Consider the following 20,682-nt stretch of genomic DNA (forward strand, 5'->3'; position numbering starts at 1 on the left):
GTATCCGTGTATCAATGCACGCTCGGTCTGCCAGCTTACCTCTAAATGCTCTAGCGCAGTGCTTTTCAAGGGCCTCACTGAGTAACTTAGAACAGACATATAATCAGCCTGAACAACAATCACTGAGCAAAAAAAGACTAGACGCCGCTGATTACCTCACAGTTAGCGACAACATTTTAGTATCCAACAGCCATTAGTGCTGTCACAGATGGTCGTTTCTTAGCCCACGGCTTTGCTTCCCAAAGATAGTTAAAACCCCATCACAAACAACATCTGGGCTCCGGCTCCCTACCCGTAACGGGACTCTGTTCCCTCGAGGCCTCCACCTCCTAGCTGCATCACGGCGGCACACGTCAAAGCAAAGGTTAGAATGATCAATCTGCTTTGCATTCTGAACCGCTCGGCAGTTTCCCCGCACCTTTAAACAGAGGAGTCCAGCCCGGCCCTTGTACTCCCCCCCCCCCCCCCCCCCCCCCCCCCCCCCCCCCACACACAGAGACTGCTGAGGCACAGTGGAGCCGATATCACCGCTATGGCTGCAGAAACCACCGCTGCTTAGGTCTCTTAGGACCATCAGCCCACGTACCCCTAGAACATGATACTCTCTTTAATGACTCATTAGAGATACACAGAGGAATGTTTTGGGATTGTTCATTTGTTGGTATGTTACTTGATATACACAGCCTTTGGCCAGGGCCTCCAGTCATTGAATGGGCTTTTACGATATGACTTAAACTCAGTACGCTCTTGTTTTCAAAGCCTGACCTATAGTAATGCATCACAAAGCGACATGTGACTCCGAGACGAGGTAAACGCATGTAGATCCATCATGGGTAGTACAGTATATAAACGTCTGCGTATGTCTACGCTGTGATGAACGGCATGCAGACCGACGGGGCAATCGAGAGAGAGAGAGAAAGAGAGAGAGAGACGCAGAGATGGAGAGAGAAAGCACAGCTATAAATAATAACCGTCTCCCAGTGAAGATCGATCTCCATTCTAACTGCAAGGACACCCTGCGGTGGCTGTGTGCCTGTGTCCCAGCAGCATTGTGCTGACCGTGAGTATAGTCCTCTCTCCCTCTCGCTCTGCCTCCCTCCACCAAGAGGTGCAGTGCACAACTGCATCATGCTGATCTTTGTCATATATAATGCATGCATATGTTAAGGTACCGATGTGTTCATACACACAGTACAGGGACATAGACGGGGAGATCTCAATACGTTACATTACATTTATCTAGCCGATGCTTTTATCACAAATGACTTGAAGAATCCTGCATACATTAAATTCCTGAAATAAGCAAACAACTTGTGCTTAATATAGGACTGAGTCACGTGCTTGCACACACACATACACACACACACACACACACACACACACACACACACACACACACACACACACAGAAATACTCGTGCAACACACACACACACACACACTCGCAAGAGCAAATAGAGACAAACACAAACACACACACACACTCATACACACAAAGGTAGCTAATGCTAAGCAAGCAGCCTTTTGACCTCTAATTAACAGACCAGATGTTGTCGAGCTGATGTGGCTAAAGCTAGCCACAGTAGACGAGGTTTATATTTCCACTAGTACACGAATACATACCAGTGTTTCCCCCAGAACATGTCTTAGTCAAGGTGGTCCAGGAGCGAGGGGGGGTGGTCTCATGGCCCTGCAGTCGCAATAATATATACAACCACCTGATGCCGCCGTTTCAATTCCATTCAATACGCTTATGGCACGACTATTGTTGTGAACAGTATTACGATGCATTATTTATCTTTATTTTTGGTACCTGATGGAAGTATGTTTTCTTTTTTTGTAATTTGTTGATACATAATAATGAAAAAATATTGATAAAAACAAAAGAAAAATATGTTTATTTTTATTTTTTATCCATTGCGAGTCAAGGCGGGGCCCTATTGTTGTTAAGGCAGCAGCCTTAAAAATACAGTGCTGGGGCAAACACTGCATACAGACTGGCCAAAGAGGAAATCTGTGAGGCATGTTCAACACATGAGTGTTATCAACACATTATTAAACACGTTTTTATTTAGACATGGCTGCTTTTGAATACATATTCCATATGTGTAGGGCGGACTGTGAAATGGCTTTATTATCCTATGGCTGTTATTAATTTCATCTATGTTTATTTTTTTGTTTATTTGAACGTATATTTATACTTATTATACATAGCATGTAGCTTATACTTCGCAGGGAATTGTACAGTTGTGTGTGTAAAAATAGAATAAAATACTCACTACTTTACTACGTATTATAATAATATGATGATGATGAACACTAGGAGGAAACTAATTGCTTGGTATTCAACAGGCAATTACTGGACATCCCTCAGAGAAGCAAACATAAATCCGTTATAATAGTGTGCAACTAATTGCCTGTAGCTAATTATAAAATGTGCATGTGTGTGTGTGTGTGTGTGTGTGTGTCTGTGTCTGTCTTTGTGTGTGCGCGTGTGTGTGTGTGCGTGTGTGTTTATTCTGTTGGCACTGATGGAAAAGGTTCTATGCAGATGAATATACCATAACAAATGGGGATTAATCCGAGCCTTGAGTTATGACGGGATGATAATCCCTGTGTTCGGCTCGGCTGCCCTTCCTGAACATCAGAGGCTGATCTGAAAGCCCCAGTTTGCATGGTGCCACTGTGAGGACCAACCACTCAGCACGCTCTCATGCTAATGACAGGTACACCGTCCAATGAATGCAGCCGTCGCGTGGGCCTGCATCCTCTGGTGATCCAGTGTGTGGCGCCATGGCAACAGCCCTGGGGCCTGGGGCAGTGATGGAGAGGTGGGAGAATGAATGGAACATAACAGGCGATCACGTTGTCTCTGCCTCCCCAGCCTACTTTCATTCTTACGAAGGGACCACACATGACCTGTGTGTATGTGTGTGTGTGTGTTTGTATGTGTGTGTTATTGTGTGTGTGTGTGTGTGTGTGTGCGTGTGTGATTGAGAGAGACAGAGGTAGAAAACGATTGAGGGACAGAGAGGGAGTGAGAGAGAGAGAGAGAGAGCGAGAGAGAGAGCGAGAGAGAGAGAGAGAGAGAGAGAGAGAGAGAGAGAGAGAGAGAGAGAGAGAGAGAGAGAGAGAGCGAGAGAGAGGGACAGAGAGAGAGAGAGAGAGAGAGAGAGAGAGAGAGAGATGACCTCATTGGCACACTCTCCCTCTGGAGTTTAGATAGAGCTCTACCACGTCCCCCATGTGAAGCAGAGGAGCTTTAGCGCAATAGCTTAGTTTGCTAAAAGCTGTGCATGTGCGGCAGAGACTTTAAGTTCCACGGTGCATTAAAACAGCATCAATGCCAAGCTGGGCTTTATACCACAAGTATTAATAGCAGGGAAGAGTGAGGGGGAGGCATAGATGGAGAGAGAGAGACAGAGACAGAGAGAGAGACAGAGACAGAGACAGAGACAGAGAGAGAGAGAGACAGAGTGAGAGAGAGAGAGAGACACAGAGAGAGAGAGAGAGAGAGAGAGAGAGAGAGAGAGAGAGAGAGAGAGAGAGAGAGAGAGACAGAGTGAGAGAGAGAGAGAGACACAGAGAGACAGAGAGAGAGAGAGAGAGAGAGAGAGAGAGAGAGAGAGAGAGAGAGAGAGAGAGAGAACCCAGTGGGACAGAGTGGGAGGCAAGCTGGGGAGAGACGGGGCAAGGCGGGGTAGGTTGTCTCTGCATAGCAGCAAACTGGCCTGGATCACACACACACACGCACGCACGCACGCACGCACGCACGCACGCACGCACGCACGCACGCACGCACGCACGCACGCACGCACGCACGCACGCACGCACGCACGCACGCACGCACACACACACACACACACACACACACACACACACACACACACACACAGACAGACACAAACAGATACACACACACATACACACAAACACAGGAACACACACACACATGCACACACAGACACACACACAAACAGACACACACAGACACACACACATACAGACACACACAAACAGATACACACACACACACACACACACACACACACACACACACACAGACACAGGAACACACACGCACATGATCACACACACACACCTTTCGCCCTCCACTGCACACAGTGATCTAAGACAGAGATGAAAGATTTACATCGCCGCCACGAGGGAGGGGGGGGTGAGGGGTGGGGGAGGACTTATGGCCGGAGATGACGGCTCAAGACACGCTATAAGTAGGGACCATGAGCTGGGCATAAAATATCAAAAGCAAATCATTTTTACTGTTTCAATGACCTTTATCCCTAAAAGCAGGGAATTGAGTGCAGACAGAATACAGACAAGGTCACTCCGCTGTGCCAAAGCATTAATAAAAACAAAATTAAAATGCTTCTGCATTTTTTGTTGTATCTCTCTGGAGAGGCAAAGAACACAACACAAGGATGTGTGTATATGTGCGTGTGTATCTGTGTGTGTGATATAGAGAGTGAGAGAGCATGTTTACCTGTGTGTGTGTGTGTGTCTGCGCTTGGGTGTACTTTTGCGTGCACATGAATACGTGTCTCTCTCATGTCAAGAGCGGCAATAACTGCAGCAAAAAACGAACGAGTAGTACGAGCACTCACTTTCTCGTACGGATCCGAGTCGTAGTTGAGTCCGATCCCGCAGTCGTCTGTGATTTCAGAGAGGTCTTCATCGTCAAACTCCTCAAGACTGATGTCGTGGGACGGCCTGGAAGCACAGGGGAGAGAGAGAGAGAGAGAGAGAGCGAGAGAGAGAGAGAGAGAGAGAGAGAGAGAGCGAGAGAGAGAGCGAGAGAGAGAGAGAGAGAGAGAGAGAGAGAGAGAGAGAGAGAGAGAGAGAGAGAGAGAGAGAGAGAGAGAGAGAGCGCAAGGGCGAGGGAGAGGGAGAGGGGGAGAGAGAGAGGAAATGTTATTTACAGCATGTTTCAAACAAGATCATAGATCCCTCGCTTCAACCATGGGCCAGGACGATTCATATAAGCCAGGCCCACCATGGCGGGTTCTATTAGAACCCCACCCCCCACCCCTCCCCCCCCACACCCCCACACACACACACACGACACACACACAAACACACACACACACACACACACACACACACACACACACACACACGACACACGACACAAGACACACACATACACGCACACACACGCAGTATCAGTCTTCTTTTTTGCTTCCTTGGTTTCTCTGTAGTAACACATGTGATGGATCTGTGATCACGCCTCACATCAGGTAGACCCTAAACCTGTCCGTCTCGTCCCTGCCCCTGTAGCTCCAGCAGGCCCCGAGCCCCCCCCCCCCCCCCCCCCCCCCACAACGCTGCTCCATCAGCGAGCAAAGCTCCCAGAGAAATGCTGCATTGCAGCGTTTCAGCCACCGTGGACGGCCCCATGGTTGTTTATCGCCGACATCACAGCGCCGGGAGAGCAGGAAGAGGGGCTTAATCATGGAGTGTTTTCTGGTTCATCATAGCATCTTTCAGTCCAAAGATCGGTACGCTATAGTTGTTTTGTTTGCCTTTTAACACACTTTGAATGTCTGTTTGAACGGCCCGGACCGGTACTGTTTATGCGGTTGTTTGTGTGTCATGTGGTAAAGTGTTGCTGATTTGACCCTCCTCGGAAGAGATCCTTGATCGACTTGGTTACAGTACAAAATGTGTTCAAGTGTACAAGCAGAGTTCCTCAACCTTGACCCTGGTTTGTGAGTGTTTAGACTACATCGAAGACCACCTGCCGTGGCGTAGGGTACATGGTACACAAGGCCAACAGACCATCGAGGCTCGGAGAGAGGAAGAATGGACATGATACATATTGAGGGACAACGGATGTAAATTAGCCTTGTGGCTATAAACTGGCTCAATTATATATTGTGCATTGTCCCTGTCAAATAAAATAAAATAAATATTATAATATATTATATCATTAAATCACGGCCTTATACTGTTTGATACAGGACTTCCCAATCTGAAATAATAGCAAAGCAAACATAACCAAGTTATATAACACTATTTAAATAGAATGATATCTTCTGTGGCTGATATCTACAGTCTGATAGCATATTTACCACTTGGAAAGTACCAAGGAAACACATTGATAGACATGACCTTGGTGAAGACATTAAAACCTACTGTGTCAATGCATGCATTCGTTATGTTTAACGGTCATTTTTTTTGCCACATGTGTAGTCTAAAATAAAATAAAATGTAACATTACATTTTATTTCACTATTTTAATACATCTAAATAAAGAAGTCTGAATACTTGAAACATTTCCCATTGTGTTGTCCTTTAAAATGTCCATGTTAAAATACATACATTTTCAATAGCAATCTTTACATATTATGCATAATAACTTAAGAACAATGTTATCGTGAAATGCCGTTATCGTCAATATGTCTCAAGTCGTTTTCCTCATGATTACGATCACACAAATCAACGAGTGTGTTGTTCGAAGAACAACACACGGGGGTCACCCTGCCTCAGCCGATACCAGTCGATAGAGGCAGGTCTGATAAGATCCCCCCTATAAAGCCTCGCAGGGCAGCCCTCTGCACCTCATCCACCAGGACCAGCGGCCGAACCATGAAGTTCCTCATCGTTGTTTTGCTTGGCGCTGTTCTCGCCGAGGGGCTCGTCAGGTAAACCCAGATCGAGACGTCGACCCGAACGGCTATCACTCTTCCTCCCTCATGTTCGCCGTAGCGGCGAACATGAGGGAGGAAGAGTGATAGCCGTTCCGACCGACACCTCGATCCGAACGGCTCTCACTCTTCCTCTTTCATGTTCGCCGCTACGGTGACCACGTCTACTTATTTTGACCTCGCATGGTAACGGGGATTCGCGGCTGTGTTTGTGTGTGTGTGTGTTTTACGTGTGCATGTTAGGGTCCCGCTGGCTAAGCACAAGTCGATGCGTGAAGCGCTCAGGGAGAAGGGCATCGAGATGCCCTACCAGGACCCCGCCATGAAGTACATGGCCAACGAGTTTGCCGGCGCCAACAGCATGTACATCAACAACTACGCAGACGTAGGAACGCCTCCTCTAAGACCACCGCACCCGCCGACACCCATCCCATTTCATTCCTTCTTCAGTTTAGGACTTAGCTTTTCATGTACAATGCTCCTATCAGTGAGCTCCGTTTGACCCGGCAGCCGCGGCAGCTACCACACATTAAGCGGGCAAACAGAAGAATGCAAACAGTAGCCAATCCATGCAACACGCATCGCTGTTTGTTCCGCAGAGCACCTACTACGGAGCCATCAGCATCGGCACTCCGCCCCAGACCTTCCAGGTTCTGTTTGACACCGGTTCCTCCAACCTGTGGGTGGATTCCGCCCTGTGCAACACTCAAGCCTGCAGTGAGTACCCAGCAGCCGCGAGGGCAGGTGGCCCCAGGCCGCGGGGCGACCGATGGGTGTAACGGGTGGCTCAGTGGTGGACATGGCCCTCCGTGTAGGAGGGGAAGACCTGGGGAGCCTTTAGAAGCACTTTGAATGACACAAGTGGCTTGAACTGCGCTGCATGAATACAGCGGATAATTACGGTGGATTTGCCGCTGAATAACCCACGCCACTTAAGAGAGAACCCGCGGTGGAGCTAGGCAGCCCAGAGGCCGGGCTGGAGCGAAGGAGTGAATTCAATTCTCTGTGAATCGTCTCAGAATTTGAAAGGAACAGAAAGCATTGATGTGATTGCTTGTAGCATGAACTGGAGATCTTTCTTTAGTGTGTGTCTTGTGTGTGACTGGTATAGAAGTGGAGCGATGAGACAAAATGATACATTTGGGTATAAAATGGTATAACTATAGAATCCTTGAATGTGCTTATAGTTGAGCCGATTGCATACATCTACACAGGTTTAAAATACTAGCACGCATAATGCCGGGTGGGTCTCGAGCAAACCACTGGCTAAGAGGACGACAAACAAACCGAAAATAGAGTGTAAAAACGGCATGGCAATGGTGGAAAATCTAACTGAATCTGTCTTCTTTTCCAGGCGTTCACACCAAGTTCAACCCCCAGCAGTCCTCCACATACTCACACAACGGGCAGACGGTCTACATCCCCTATGGAGCCGGAAGCCTTTATGGCGTCTTTGGCTATGACACTGTGTCTGTGAGTGTTGACAGCAAACACCGTCATAACAATTCAAATGCATATCCATATATGTTCCATTATTGGCTTACTATCTACTTCACGAGTGCATATATCTGTTGTTTATTTTAAATATAAAATATTTACACACCCACAATATATTCTTTTGAAGTACTCATGGCAATGAAATTCGGGGGGGGAAGAAAACGTTTTAAAAAATGATCTTTAAGTAAATCTGCAGGCTGCAGGTTAGAGTGCAGAATCCCTCGATGCACACCAGCGCACTCCTCGGTGTGCCCTGGCTGAACCGGGGGGGCTCATTGTGACCCGCAGGTCGCAGGCATCGTGGTCCCCCACCAGGAGATCGGTCTGAGCACCAGCGAGCCGACACAGCCCTTCGCTTCCGCCAAGTTTGACGGTATCCTCGGCCTGGCCTACCCACGCATCTCCTCCGGCGGAGAGACCCCCGTCTTTGACAACATGATGTCCGATAACCTGCTGCAGTCCAACATCTTCGCCTTCTACCTTTCCAGGTATCACACAGCCACTGCAAACTGTCAGGTGCAACATGTCGTGGCCCGAGCCTGGACAGATCCCAGCCCTGACATAGGCTAAATATTAACATGTTGAGCTATTGATACGTAAACATAACAAACTCATTTCTAAATTCAGCATTTTCCCTTAGCGTTTTCCCCTGTTTGTATTTGAGAAGGTTCGGGGAGCTAAGCTAATGCTAGCCCTGTTGTCTCGCTAGGGGGGGTGCTCAGGGCAGTGAGCTGTCTCTCGGAGAGGTGGACAACAACAGGTACCAGGGCTCCATCTACTGGACCCCAGTCACCTCAGAGAGCTACTGGCAGATTGGTATCCAAGGGTAAGTGCCCTTAAAGGCAAGAGGTTCCTACAAGTCTGCATGAAATAACTAAAATAGGAGATGTGCAAATGAGAACATCACATGAAGATTTTGGGAACACGTCAACTCTGAATAGTTTTATTTCAGATTGTTGCTATAGGACAATAGTTATCTGGAATATCTGGAAAAAACGAAAACAATTGACTCAAATAGGACGGTATTGGCTTTTGACTAGTATATTATTGATCCACTTCTTTGCAGGGCCTTACCAGTAAGCCCCTATAGGCAGAACAATGTACGCCACAGCTTTGTGATTTTCAAAGACAAGCCTGGATTGGGGCATTGGTTTTTGTACCCCGGTAGGTTCCAGATCAACGGCCGCAGCACTGGCGTGTGCTCCCAGGGATGCCAGGCCATCGTGGACACTGGCACGTCCACTCTGACCGCCCCGAGCCAGTACATCGGAGAGATCCTGCAAAGTATCGGAGCCCAGCGCAGCCAGTATGGCCAGGTGAGTCTTCCATACCTGCACACACACACACACACGCGCGCACACACACACACACACACACACACACACACACACACACACACACAAACACACACACACACACACACACACACACACACACACACACACACACACACACACACACACACACACACACACAGACCCTAGATAGACAATATCCGTGTTGTGATGGCTTTTCTTGTGTATGGCCTCCAGTACATGGTGGACTGCAGCTCGGTGAACAACCTGCCCACCCTCTCCTTCGTGATCAGTGGAGTGGCGCTGCCCCTGCCCCCCTCTGCTTACATCGCCCAGGTACCGGGCGCCGTCTCCGTAATCGCCAAACATTGAAATCCCACGGCGGCGTCTCCTTGCGGAGTCGTTCAGTCGCCCTGGTGTGTGTCTCACTCACGTGACGCTGGTCTGCCCCTCCACAGCACTACCAGAACGGGTACCAGTACTGCAGCGTGAACATCGGGCCCACCTACCTGCCCTCCCAGAGCGGAGAGCCCCTGTGGATCTTTGGGGACGTCTTCCTGAGGGAGTACTACTCCATCTACGACCGCACCAATAACCGCGTGGGCTTCGCCACCGCCACCTGAGCCGCTCGGTGGTGACTCACTCGCTCGCTGGCCCTCAGAACCACCATCCACACGTCAAACACATCTCTAGCACAAACGACGTTGGTGCCCGCTGCACAGTTCTAGGGAGGCGCCCTGGACGCTCCTGAGCGGGAGAGCCATCGATTGTCTGTCTTGAAAATGTGTGTGAATAATGTCTGATTCAAAGTTCCACTTTTGAGTTGTTATGGGGTTTGATTTCAACACAGAGAAGCCGAGTGTAGGATTTCTTCTGAACACACAATTTGAGAAGTTGATTTTTCTGAAATTCCATCATGTGTGTGATTTGACGAATAAAAATCTTCCATCATTAATTGAATTGTCTGTGATAATTACCTTAAAGCTATCGTAGTGTGCACGGCTGCTTGAAATGTGTCTGCATGTATCCAGTCATTTGAAACGCAGAGCAGTTGCTTTATTCCTTAACTGTCCTGAAATAAATGGTCCCTTTCCATTATCAACAACGTATTGGTCCAAACTAGGTCCTCACTAACCCTTATGTAGCAGTGTGTCTGTGTGTGTGTGTGTGTGTGTGTGTGTGTGTGTGTGTGTGTGTGTGTGTGTGTGTGTGTGTGTGTGTGTGTGTGTGTGTGTGTGTGTGTGTGTGTGTGCGAGTGCATGCTTGTGTGTGTGCGTGTATGTTTGAGGGTATGTGTTTGGGTGTTGTTGCAAGTTTAGATCATTAAAAAACACCATTGCAGCAGTCACCTTGTATCTCCATGGCTACCTAGTAAAGTACCAATAGGTAATACTAAGCCAGTGTTAAGGACGGATTCCTATGAAATGCATTCTCCCAGTAGATAAAGTACATCAATAGACAATTGCACTTACATCCCAAACAAGGGGTTACAGTGCATGAGGTTTATTCATGCATCCTAAAATGCAGAATTATGTGGTTGCATTCCAAACTCCATACGTTCTGCATGCATCCGCCTTGTTGTGTGAGCTTTGCTGTCCTAGTGCTGTCAGCGCTGCATTCAGAGACCACATGTCGCTGATTCCCTTATCCCCCTATAGCTGTAGTGCTCTTGCAGTGCTGCAGGATGCTTTGCAACCTACTTCATTCTGTGAAATGCATATCAGTGAACCAACAAACTGCAGCAAAGCAATCTCAAAGTAAACCCTCCAACAACCGCTCTCTTTCATTTACTTGCAAACGTTGAAACACCCCGGCCAGAGTCGAGTCATTTGACCCTCTCCTCAAAATGTGGATGTGAACACGCACACACACACACACACACACACACACACACACACACACACACACACACACACACACACACACACACACACACACACACACACACACACACACACACACACACACACACACACACCATGCAGCAAGCATGCTCGCATCTCTAATCTAGAGAATGAGGGTGACGTCACAGGGTGCTCTTCCAGCTCAGATGATGTCATAGTGGGCGGGAAAGGACTGACTGACGGACAGAGTACTGTTATTCCCCAATGCAGCTGACCAATGCATTCACACCCCCGCCCCTGGCATTATCAGCCCCACCCTCTGTTTTCAATCCTTTAAATTAATTATAAGATGGGTTGTTCACAAAACCATGACAATGCCTTCTATCCCGAACAAGCTCAATGCTGAATTTTGTAACCAATGTGCCGATTGATGGAGTAAGTACAATGTTTGTATATATATTTATATTGATAAATTTACATTTATATATCCCTCTCTCTCTCTGACTTCCATAATGTTCATGGTTGCTAATGGCCATTTACACTTTGAGACCAATAAAAACACTCTCACTCTCTATCAAGCCAACAAACAAACAAACACACACACACACACACTCACCCAGACACACACACACACACACACACACACACACACACACACACACACACACACACACACACACACACACACACACACACACACACACACACACACACACACACACACACACAACCACACACACACACACACACACACACACACACACACACACACACACACACACACACACACACACACACACACAGGTTATCACAGAGAAAATGTCTGACTTCCCACTGGCTGCGATAGGCGCACACAGTGACATCATGGCCATTAGCCCCGTCAACACTAGCCACAGCTGGTGGGACCGGGATCCATTACAACAATCAGGGTGCAGGGTAAGCACATGACTGATCACCAGGACCAGCCAATGACCTACTTCTGGATGAGTCATGATTTCATCAATCTAAGGGGCCTCCGTCTCCAGCGGCGGCTCGAGACTGGATGGTGGGGCCCTTTCCAGGGACAGGGCAAACCATTGGACTGGGGTTATTTGGGATTAAAAGCCCTACGCATACACATCAATTGTACGGTATGTTTTTTAACCAATGAGACAACGAGAACGAGTTGAGCCAAAACCTAAACCCGGCTCATCGTACACGCCGCCATGGCCGTTGGAGCCGATGCGATCTGAAACACGATTTATGTTAAGGAACACACGTTTCCACGGCGATGGGGAAGTGGGGAAAGCTCAAACCCAAAGGATGATCGTCTTCTCCAACGCCCTCTTCCTCTGTGGGCTTTTGCTGGCTCATTGGAGGCTAATCAAATCGGAAAACAATATCATGTAGCCTATTCTGAAAAATATATTTTGGAACAGACATTTAGTCCGACTTATTCAAGTGATTGGAAATCACACTATAATAATATAGGACAGGTACAGAGGAAGTCAAGTCAAGTTTAATCTGTTTGTTCCACAAGGGGAGATTTAGTCGGAGCCAGGTTTTAAAAACCCTTTCAGTCCATCATAAAAACCATATGAAAGACCACATAACAGACAGACAACACACACACAACAACGCATACAGTAAAGTCCAAGATCAATTCAATTGAAGACGAAAGAGGAGAAAATTGCTGTCAATATGACAAAGTGGGCTCTGGCCCGAATTCATCCGAAATATTTAGCAATTTATTTCCCTTTGTGTGTTTGAAATGGCCATTCAGGATTATGTTTGTCACGTGATCTGTGTTGGGGTTACGTAAGATAAATGAATGACAACAACACACACCACTTGCTCAATGCACAAGACAGCCCTATTAACACAAGGCACACACACACACAAACACACACACAAAAAGACACACACACACACACACACACACACACACACACACACACACACACACACACACACACACACACACACACACACACACACACACACACACACACACACACACACACACACACACACACACACACACACACACACACACTCTCTCTCTCTCTCTCTCTCTCTCTCTCTCTCTCTCTCTCTCTCTCTCTCTCTCTCTCTCTCTCTCTCTCTCTCTCTCTCTCTCTCTCTCTCTCTCTCTCTCTCTCTCTCTCTCTCTCTCTCTCTCTCTCTCTCTCCTCTATCTTTCTTTCTTTCTTTATAGCTATCCTAATCACCTGAAGTAGCCTTACTAGTTAGTTAAAGGAGATGCAGCAGAGATATAAGTATTTTCCTAAACATCAGATAATCCAAACTGTTGGCCCATAGTAGAAATTTGACATTGGGGTCATATTAATACAATAATCTTCCTTCTGATCATTCTGCTTTCTTGTCAAATAAAACCATATGCATGCTGCAGTAAGACGTTTAACCTTAGAGCAACAACTTTAGAAATAAGGGATTGTTATTCGTGTCTTGAAAAAAGAAGAAAAAAAACACAAGCAACGTAGGCCTAACGATGCTTCCTAACTTTGTGTTTTGCTTCTCTTCTCTCACGATATTCCTTCGCCTCGACAAACTCCAAAAACCACTGAAACGACCTCAGTGTGTGGTGCATCAAACAGCCAGTACATAGTTCTAGTAAACAAGTCATGGCAGGCTCCTGAGCGCCCGGGCTGCTCTCATCAGGGCGTGGGCCTCCCAGCCACAATGCGCAAGGAGCCAACGCTACAACACATTAAGCCCCATCCTCTCTTTTGACCGCGCTACCGTCACACTTCACATGCTGTCAGTCTGTACCACAAGCAAAACAATATGAAATCAACGATTTTGATTGTAAATCCGGATGCTGCTGCTGCCAGAGAAAAAGCACGAAGCGCTCAACCTTGTGTTTGGGGATCGGCCTTTACCGCAGGCTGTGGCGCGATCTGCAAGTGTTTCTAAATACCCAATATTGGACATGGTTGAGATGTCAATTTTACCGCTGACCTCAGACAATAACTCAACAATCCACATTTCCCGTCCTTCACCCCGCCATCATTTATATATGAATACATACATTGGCCATCGCTCTTACCTGCAACCGGGTGGTGAAAGGGAGTGGAAGGTAGAAAGGGAGAACATCTCAGCCCTGTCCGCCATCTTCTTCCTGAAACGACTGGAAAGTGACTGCAGAAAATCAGAGCAAGCGCAGGTCCATTCACGGTCGATACCAAGGGAAAGGACGGACGCAGTCGCTTGCTCTCTGTGCCAGTATCTCTTTAGACGGCCGCAGTGATGCTACGGGCCGCGCACACTAGCCAAGATCAGACGACCCCCTTCACAGCACCATCAACACCACATTGAAACATCCGTTCTAAGGGGACGAAATGACCACGCAGATGGGAGTGCTGCTGCTGCTCGACCCTGCGGAAAACCAAAGCCAAACAAGCCAAAGCCCCCCGTGTTTCCCTCACGGCATGCAGTCCAAACCGATGCTCGGATGCTGCAGGAACACACAACGGCGACGAGCGACGGTGCAGACTGGGGATGCGAGGGGAGGGGGGGCGGGGTGTGGGCTCGACATATAACGTCAGTGCCTCCCGTAACACGAGATAATCGGATGAGAAAGGCGCAAGCAGTGAAAACGATACTATATATATTGTGAAGCCCCATAGATGCACTACAATTAGCGCAGTAGGCCTATATCATTATATGCAAGCTAGGCCTACTATATTTTTCACGCTATTTACAGTGTCAATAAAAGACTGGGCGATGTCCCTCGTTCATTCATTTTGGAATTATTGATTTTATTTTGGAATTATTGATCTGACATGGATATGGACTCATTGCCTTAGTGCCACGACTACTGAGTTGGTACGTGTATTCTTATTTGACCCGGTTTTCTATATTATAGGACTAGCTTATCAGGTCTATTCTATTCTAGCATTGATGTTTTTTGGTTGGTCCAGTGGCGCAGAGGAGCTGTCCCTTGCCAGCGGTGCTGAAACGCGGCGGAGCAGCGTTTTGGTTTACACACGGGCCTGCACAACACTTGCAACACTTCCACGAAGGGGCGCTAAAAGCCCATCTCCTGAAGAAGTGGACACAATAGGCTACTAATAAAGAACGTCACAAGACAAATGATGCAAAACATTACCCCTCAAAACATTTGGTTAATCATTAAACACATTTGATTTCGGTTTGAATGGATTGAATTATAATGTAGAAGATAGCCGCAATTCCCTCTGATACAGCCACACCAGTTCAATGTGTTTTAAAAGTGGATGAGCTGAACTGTGCCTAAGACATGTTACTGGAAGTTCCCATAATAACATTACAACTTCGGAAAATGTGTCAAGTTGAATCATGTGTATTCATTTTTTCAGCTTTCTTTTAAAACTGTCCTTCGATTGTCCAACAATATGCAATTAATAAGAAAGAGACAAGTATGAACCAATGAAATAGTTTATTTTGATGTTCATCATAGCAAGGGCATGAACTTGATCTATCAAACTGTCCTCTCGAAAACTCGGATGGGATCCAGAGTGATAGTAGTTTCCCATTCAACCACTGAAAGACAAAGGAAACAGCAAATGAGTACAGTAACACCAAACTGACTTTTTGAAGCCTGCAATGCACCTCTTAAGCAAAAGCCTAACTTGTCCTACTAGAGAACATGAATAAATGTGGCCACTCACTAGCATAACAGTCAATGTATCACCTTCACATCGACCACACTAGTGATAAAAACGCCAACATAAATAACATGAATGACCAACTCTCCTGGTTGAAAGTTGATGTGAGGTTGAAAGCATCACTTCTTTCTTTCATAAAAAACATTAATACTTTAAATAACCTAGACTGTTTGTTTAGGTTATTTTCACTTAGCTCAAATGTGCACACATACCCCACCAGACATGCCCCCAGTGGTAACTACACAATTCCAACAATCAAAACAAACTACTATGTAGTATGTAGAGCTATGATTTAATGGAACTCCCTTCCAGATCATATTAAAAAAAATTCAGAACAAAGTTAGCTTCAAAAAACAAGTAAAGCGACATTTCATAGCTGACTGCTTCAATCCTAATATGCATTACAGAATTGTACTTTTATTTACTATTTACTTTTATTTATTTTTTGTTGTTGTGGTTTATGGTTTAGTTATCCATTATTTTCCTTTAATCTGATGTCTTGTATGTTGATTGCTTGTCATGTTATATGTTATGTGTTTGGACCCCAGGAAGAGGAGCTGATATATTCTGCATCAGCTAATGGGGATCCAAATAAAATCCATAAAATCCATGAATCCATAAACAAATGGACTCAAATCGCGATTTATATTCAGTGTCCGAGTTCATATTAAAAGCCCTGTTAGGAGCCCACGATTATATTTGTATTAGTAGTAATAGTTGCTCACAGTGCTTTGGAACTAAAAAATATGTAGAAATTGTTAGAGAGCCTTTTGATATGTAAGAACTAGGTTCTATATCGGCTTGCATTAACCCTTATACAGCAAAATAATAATAACAACACAATATTAAATCACCTCATACTTCTTCAGCTCTTTCCAGTTGTTTGTATGAACCTCATCTTATGTATAACTTTTTTTCGCCACATTTGACACAAGCCAAAATTGCGCTAAATAAGAATGTGTGAACGAAAGTCTGTATAGACATAACTAAAACAAGCATACCTTCTCTATGCGCTGCGGGGAGACTGCGACCCTTCCTTGAAGGATAAGATAAGTCGGATCCACCGGCGGATCCACCGGATCCACCGCCTTGGCCACAGGAACCACAGGCCTCGTTGACTCCGCTCGCCTCAGACCATCTGGACCAGAACAGGGTCAAACTATCATTCAGAGAACCTGCATGCTCGTCTCAGCATAACAGTATGTCACCCCCGCTTTGGGATTTCGAATGACAGGGGCTTTTACATGCCTCTGTAAAACAAAGTGTCAACTTCTGTATTGTAGGGCCCCCCTTCATTTTGCAACATCAAGAGACAAAAAGGCCTTTCCGATTATTGGATCAAATTGCCCCTAAAAGGTATAACATTGGGGCTTAAAAAAAGGTAACCACCTGCACCCGCATACAAACACACACATACAAACACACACACTTACCCACGTCCCATCCAAGAGCAGGCTCTGTTCTGCTCACCAATGGGAACAGCAGCGGAAGTTGCTTTCAGGTGGCAGGTAAGGTAGACCTAAACGGAAAAACAAAAATGTTCAGAGCTCCAGATACCAATTCTCAAGAGAAAATGGAAGAAGGTTCCCGGGGGTTATTTTCTTTACCAAGCCCTCGGCGGACCCTTGCATTCTGAACGCCTCCATCTGGAACCGTAGGGTGACGTCATTTTCACGGGGCAGGAACGTCGATGGGGATCCAGTGATTTGAGCATCCACGAAACACCTGAGTGCGGAAACAAACATTCCAAGAATCACAATTAGCGAAAGCTTACCAACAGTGAAGTGTGGATTGCGTGCGCTATACTGAACAGTTTATTCACTTCCTCTCTCTCTCTTTAGTTCTTTACCCATAGTTTTCAATGAAGACGTATTCAGGGGACGAGCCAGGGGACGCTGAGGCAACGCAGTGATCCACAAAGACACGCAGGGGCGTGTGCATGAACTGTTTGACGGTGGCCTCCAAATATATCATATCTGCGAGGAAGTACTGATACGATGGTCGCTCGTACAGCCAGTCCTCTGCACAAAGGGATTTGCACAATTGAAATGCACAGCCATATGCGATAGCATTATCAATATAAATAAATCGGTTATTTGCAATAGCAAAATTTGCAATAACAATTATTGTACCCACCGGTCTTGAGTACAAAACTGAAGTGCAAAAGCTCCTCGGACACTTTGATGGCCGAGAACGGGGTGAAGATCGGGTCCAGGGCCAGACTGCTCACGTTATGCCTCCTGCAGGTTTTGAACATCAAGTTAATATTCTTTGCACTCTTCAAATGAATTAATTTTAATTAAATTTCAAGCAACAGGAGTTGCAATCATCTGCAGTTTAACCCTGCCATTTTCTTTGTGTGGTTAAAGTCAATTGGTCGTTTAGCTGACGCACCTGGGATAGTGACACTCCAACAACATGGAAATAGTGATGGCCCTGACGACAACAGTCGTTCCAGTGGCTTGGGGGTTGTAGCTCAGCATGAAGGAGTATATGAGGTAGTCGTCATACGTCTGGGAAAAAGAAACAGTAATATAGTGATATACATTTTTTATACACCAGCATACCATGTAATCTGGTGGGCAGCTACTCATATTATAAACCCATTTGATACATGGATATTACACACAACAAGAACAACAAATGATAGGCTTGGTCCTACCCTCAGATTGCTTCCACACGCTTGCAGGTCAGATTCGAAGATCAGCGTTTGCATGCTTTCGTCAAATCCGACTGCTTGGCAGGATCCCAGGGTGAGTTCGTTGGGGCTCTTCAGTTCGCCGCCGCCAAAGAAGGCCGTCTTCACTCGTACTTGAATGTCTGACTCTCTGCAGTTGATCGCAACCTGGTTGGTCACGACTGGGGGTCTCGGCACAAAGGGGGCCTCGGGCTTGGGTGGATCAACAGGATCCACGGGGTATGTCCAAACGATAGGACGTTCTGGCTCCTTGGTTTGGACAACAGGCTCCTGGGGGCCCTTGGCCGCTTGAACCTTTGGAGGAGGTCCGGGCTTCTGGAATCTCGGTGGTGGATTGTAAGCAGGCTTGCTGCCGTCCCATTGCGCATTACATTGGTCAACCATGGCCAATGCTGCAAGGGCCAGGCACACCGCAATCCCCTTCATGACCATTTCTTCACAACAACAAGTGATCTAGCGGGCTCACTGGATGTTGTGAGGCCAGTTGAAAACCAACACAGGCTTTTATAACGAGACACCCGTGTTGACTTGACTTGACTTCTTCCGCCCCTTCCGTTGACCGTGCCTCTGCCAGGTTTAGAGCGTGCAGGTCAAAGCCTTTGAATTTAGGAAATATGATGAACTACGGTTTGGGCATTCCTAAAGAAACAAACTTAACCAGAGCTAGGTTTCTGGAGCTGGAATAATAAACATTTACCATGCAAATATTTGATAAATGTAATTTAAATTTGCTAAAAAAATTTGCTTTGTTATTTTTTAGATAATACTACTAAGTTTTATTGATTACTATTGCGATCAGCTTTTTAGAAGGTCCTTGAGTCAATATTGATGTTCATCTAGTAGAACTTGGAACCCACTCTCTTATCGGGACACGGTAACCAGATCTTTTTAACACACAAAGAACAGGTCGAGCAGACCTTTTCAAAGTTAGAATTCTGTTTATCAGTTTAAATTACCCAGATCAATGACGACTGATGCTATGATGACGATCTAAACCAGGGGTGTTGTTAGGTTTCATGAACATCCAGGCCTGCCTGCAAATTTTTTCATCATGCTAAACCTAAATAAAAAAAATACGCCATTTATTATAGCTTTAAATAGCTACCTTACTACTGTGCTGCTTATCCCAGAATATCTAAAGTTCCATTAAAGTTATTTCAGGGTAAAATAAACACAAGTTAGACAGATCAGCTTGCATATACATAGGCCTACATATTTATTTATATGGATCTGACTGGGGATAGGATAGGTTAAATCACTTGAGGTGGTAAACAGTCTGGTTATGTTTTTAAACTGTTTATTCTCTTGCCAGAAGGACTATCTAAAAGGACTAAACTTTATTTTGAGATGTATCTGGAATCCCGATGTTTCTTTCTAAATAACTAACTACTAGGGATGTCCGATATTGGCTTTTTTGCCGATATCCGATATGCGATATTGTCCAACTCTAAATTTTCGATTCCGATATCAGCCGATACCGATGTCGATATTTGGGTTATTTTTCCTCAAACCTAATTTAGGTAACATTACATATCTCCTGTTGTGGAATTAACACAACATGCTTAATGTTATTGTGATGCCCCACTGGATGCATTCTTGAATGCAACAAGGCTTTCCAAATGTTAACATTGTCTGTGCAAAATAAGAAAAATACTTCAACTTAATTTAAGGGAAAAGTGCCATGTTTATTTTTATTTTTTTAATGGTCTCAGACAACAGTTTGGATTACACTCTCCCTGCGATAATCTTGACAATGCCAAATACAAATAGGGCAAACTTGACTTCACAAATGATAAAACATTGTACCTGAACAACTATGTGCAACATAGCAGTATGTTTCTTTAACTAAAACTCAATAACCTTAATTGAATAAATGCACAAATATGAGTCAATTACAATGTGCACTGTACTGCACAATTTTGAAAACATTTATTTGAGCTATAAAAAAAAAAAAAAAAAAAAAAAAATCGGTTTTAAGGCAAAAAAAATCCGATACCGATATTGACAGATATTACATTTTTATGCTAATATCGG

General features: G+C 45.6%; 3 protein-coding genes across 4 annotated transcripts in view; 1 reads left to right on the forward strand and 2 right to left on the reverse strand.

Annotated features, from left to right (window-relative positions):
* Nucleotides 1–14,803, reverse strand: part of mapk8ip2 (mitogen-activated protein kinase 8 interacting protein 2) — a 29,750-nt gene extending 14,947 nt beyond the window's left edge. For both annotated transcript variants that reach the window (XM_030367020.1, XM_030367019.1), the window contains exons 1-2: nt 14,351–14,803; nt 4,623–4,728 (exon numbers count right to left, since the gene is read on the reverse strand). In XM_030367020.1, the coding sequence (XP_030222880.1) occupies nt 4,623–4,728; nt 14,351–14,415 (171 nt within the window). In that variant the 5' untranslated portion in view covers nt 14,416–14,803. The remainder of the gene's footprint in view (nt 1–4,622; nt 4,729–14,350) is intronic.
* Nucleotides 6,521–10,412, forward strand: LOC115551360 (gastricsin). The gene is made up of 9 exons (XM_030367064.1): nt 6,521–6,662; nt 6,909–7,050; nt 7,265–7,382; nt 8,020–8,138; nt 8,451–8,650; nt 8,872–8,988; nt 9,331–9,478; nt 9,695–9,793; nt 9,916–10,412. Exons 1-9 carry the CDS (start codon nt 6,607–6,609, stop codon nt 10,078–10,080), a joined length of 1,164 nt encoding a protein of 387 aa, XP_030222924.1. The 5' UTR covers nt 6,521–6,606; the 3' UTR covers nt 10,081–10,412.
* Nucleotides 14,804–15,704: 901 nt separating the features above from the next.
* On the reverse strand, nt 15,705–19,111 carry LOC115551355 (zona pellucida sperm-binding protein 3). Its single transcript, XM_030367058.1, has 8 exons — nt 18,613–19,111; nt 18,345–18,463; nt 18,087–18,190; nt 17,800–17,971; nt 17,558–17,675; nt 17,384–17,469; nt 16,952–17,088; nt 15,705–15,825 (listed from the first exon to the last, which is right to left on the reverse strand). The coding sequence occupies exons 1-8, from the start codon at nt 19,078–19,080 to the stop codon at nt 15,764–15,766; spliced, it is 1,266 nt and encodes a 421-aa protein (XP_030222918.1). The 5' UTR covers nt 19,081–19,111; the 3' UTR covers nt 15,705–15,763.
* Nucleotides 19,112–20,682: the final 1,571 nt, after the last annotated feature.

The sequence above is a fragment of the Gadus morhua genome, chromosome 9 (genome assembly GCF_902167405.1).
Source record: "Gadus morhua chromosome 9, gadMor3.0, whole genome shotgun sequence".
NCBI lineage: Eukaryota > Metazoa > Chordata > Actinopteri > Gadiformes > Gadidae > Gadus > Gadus morhua.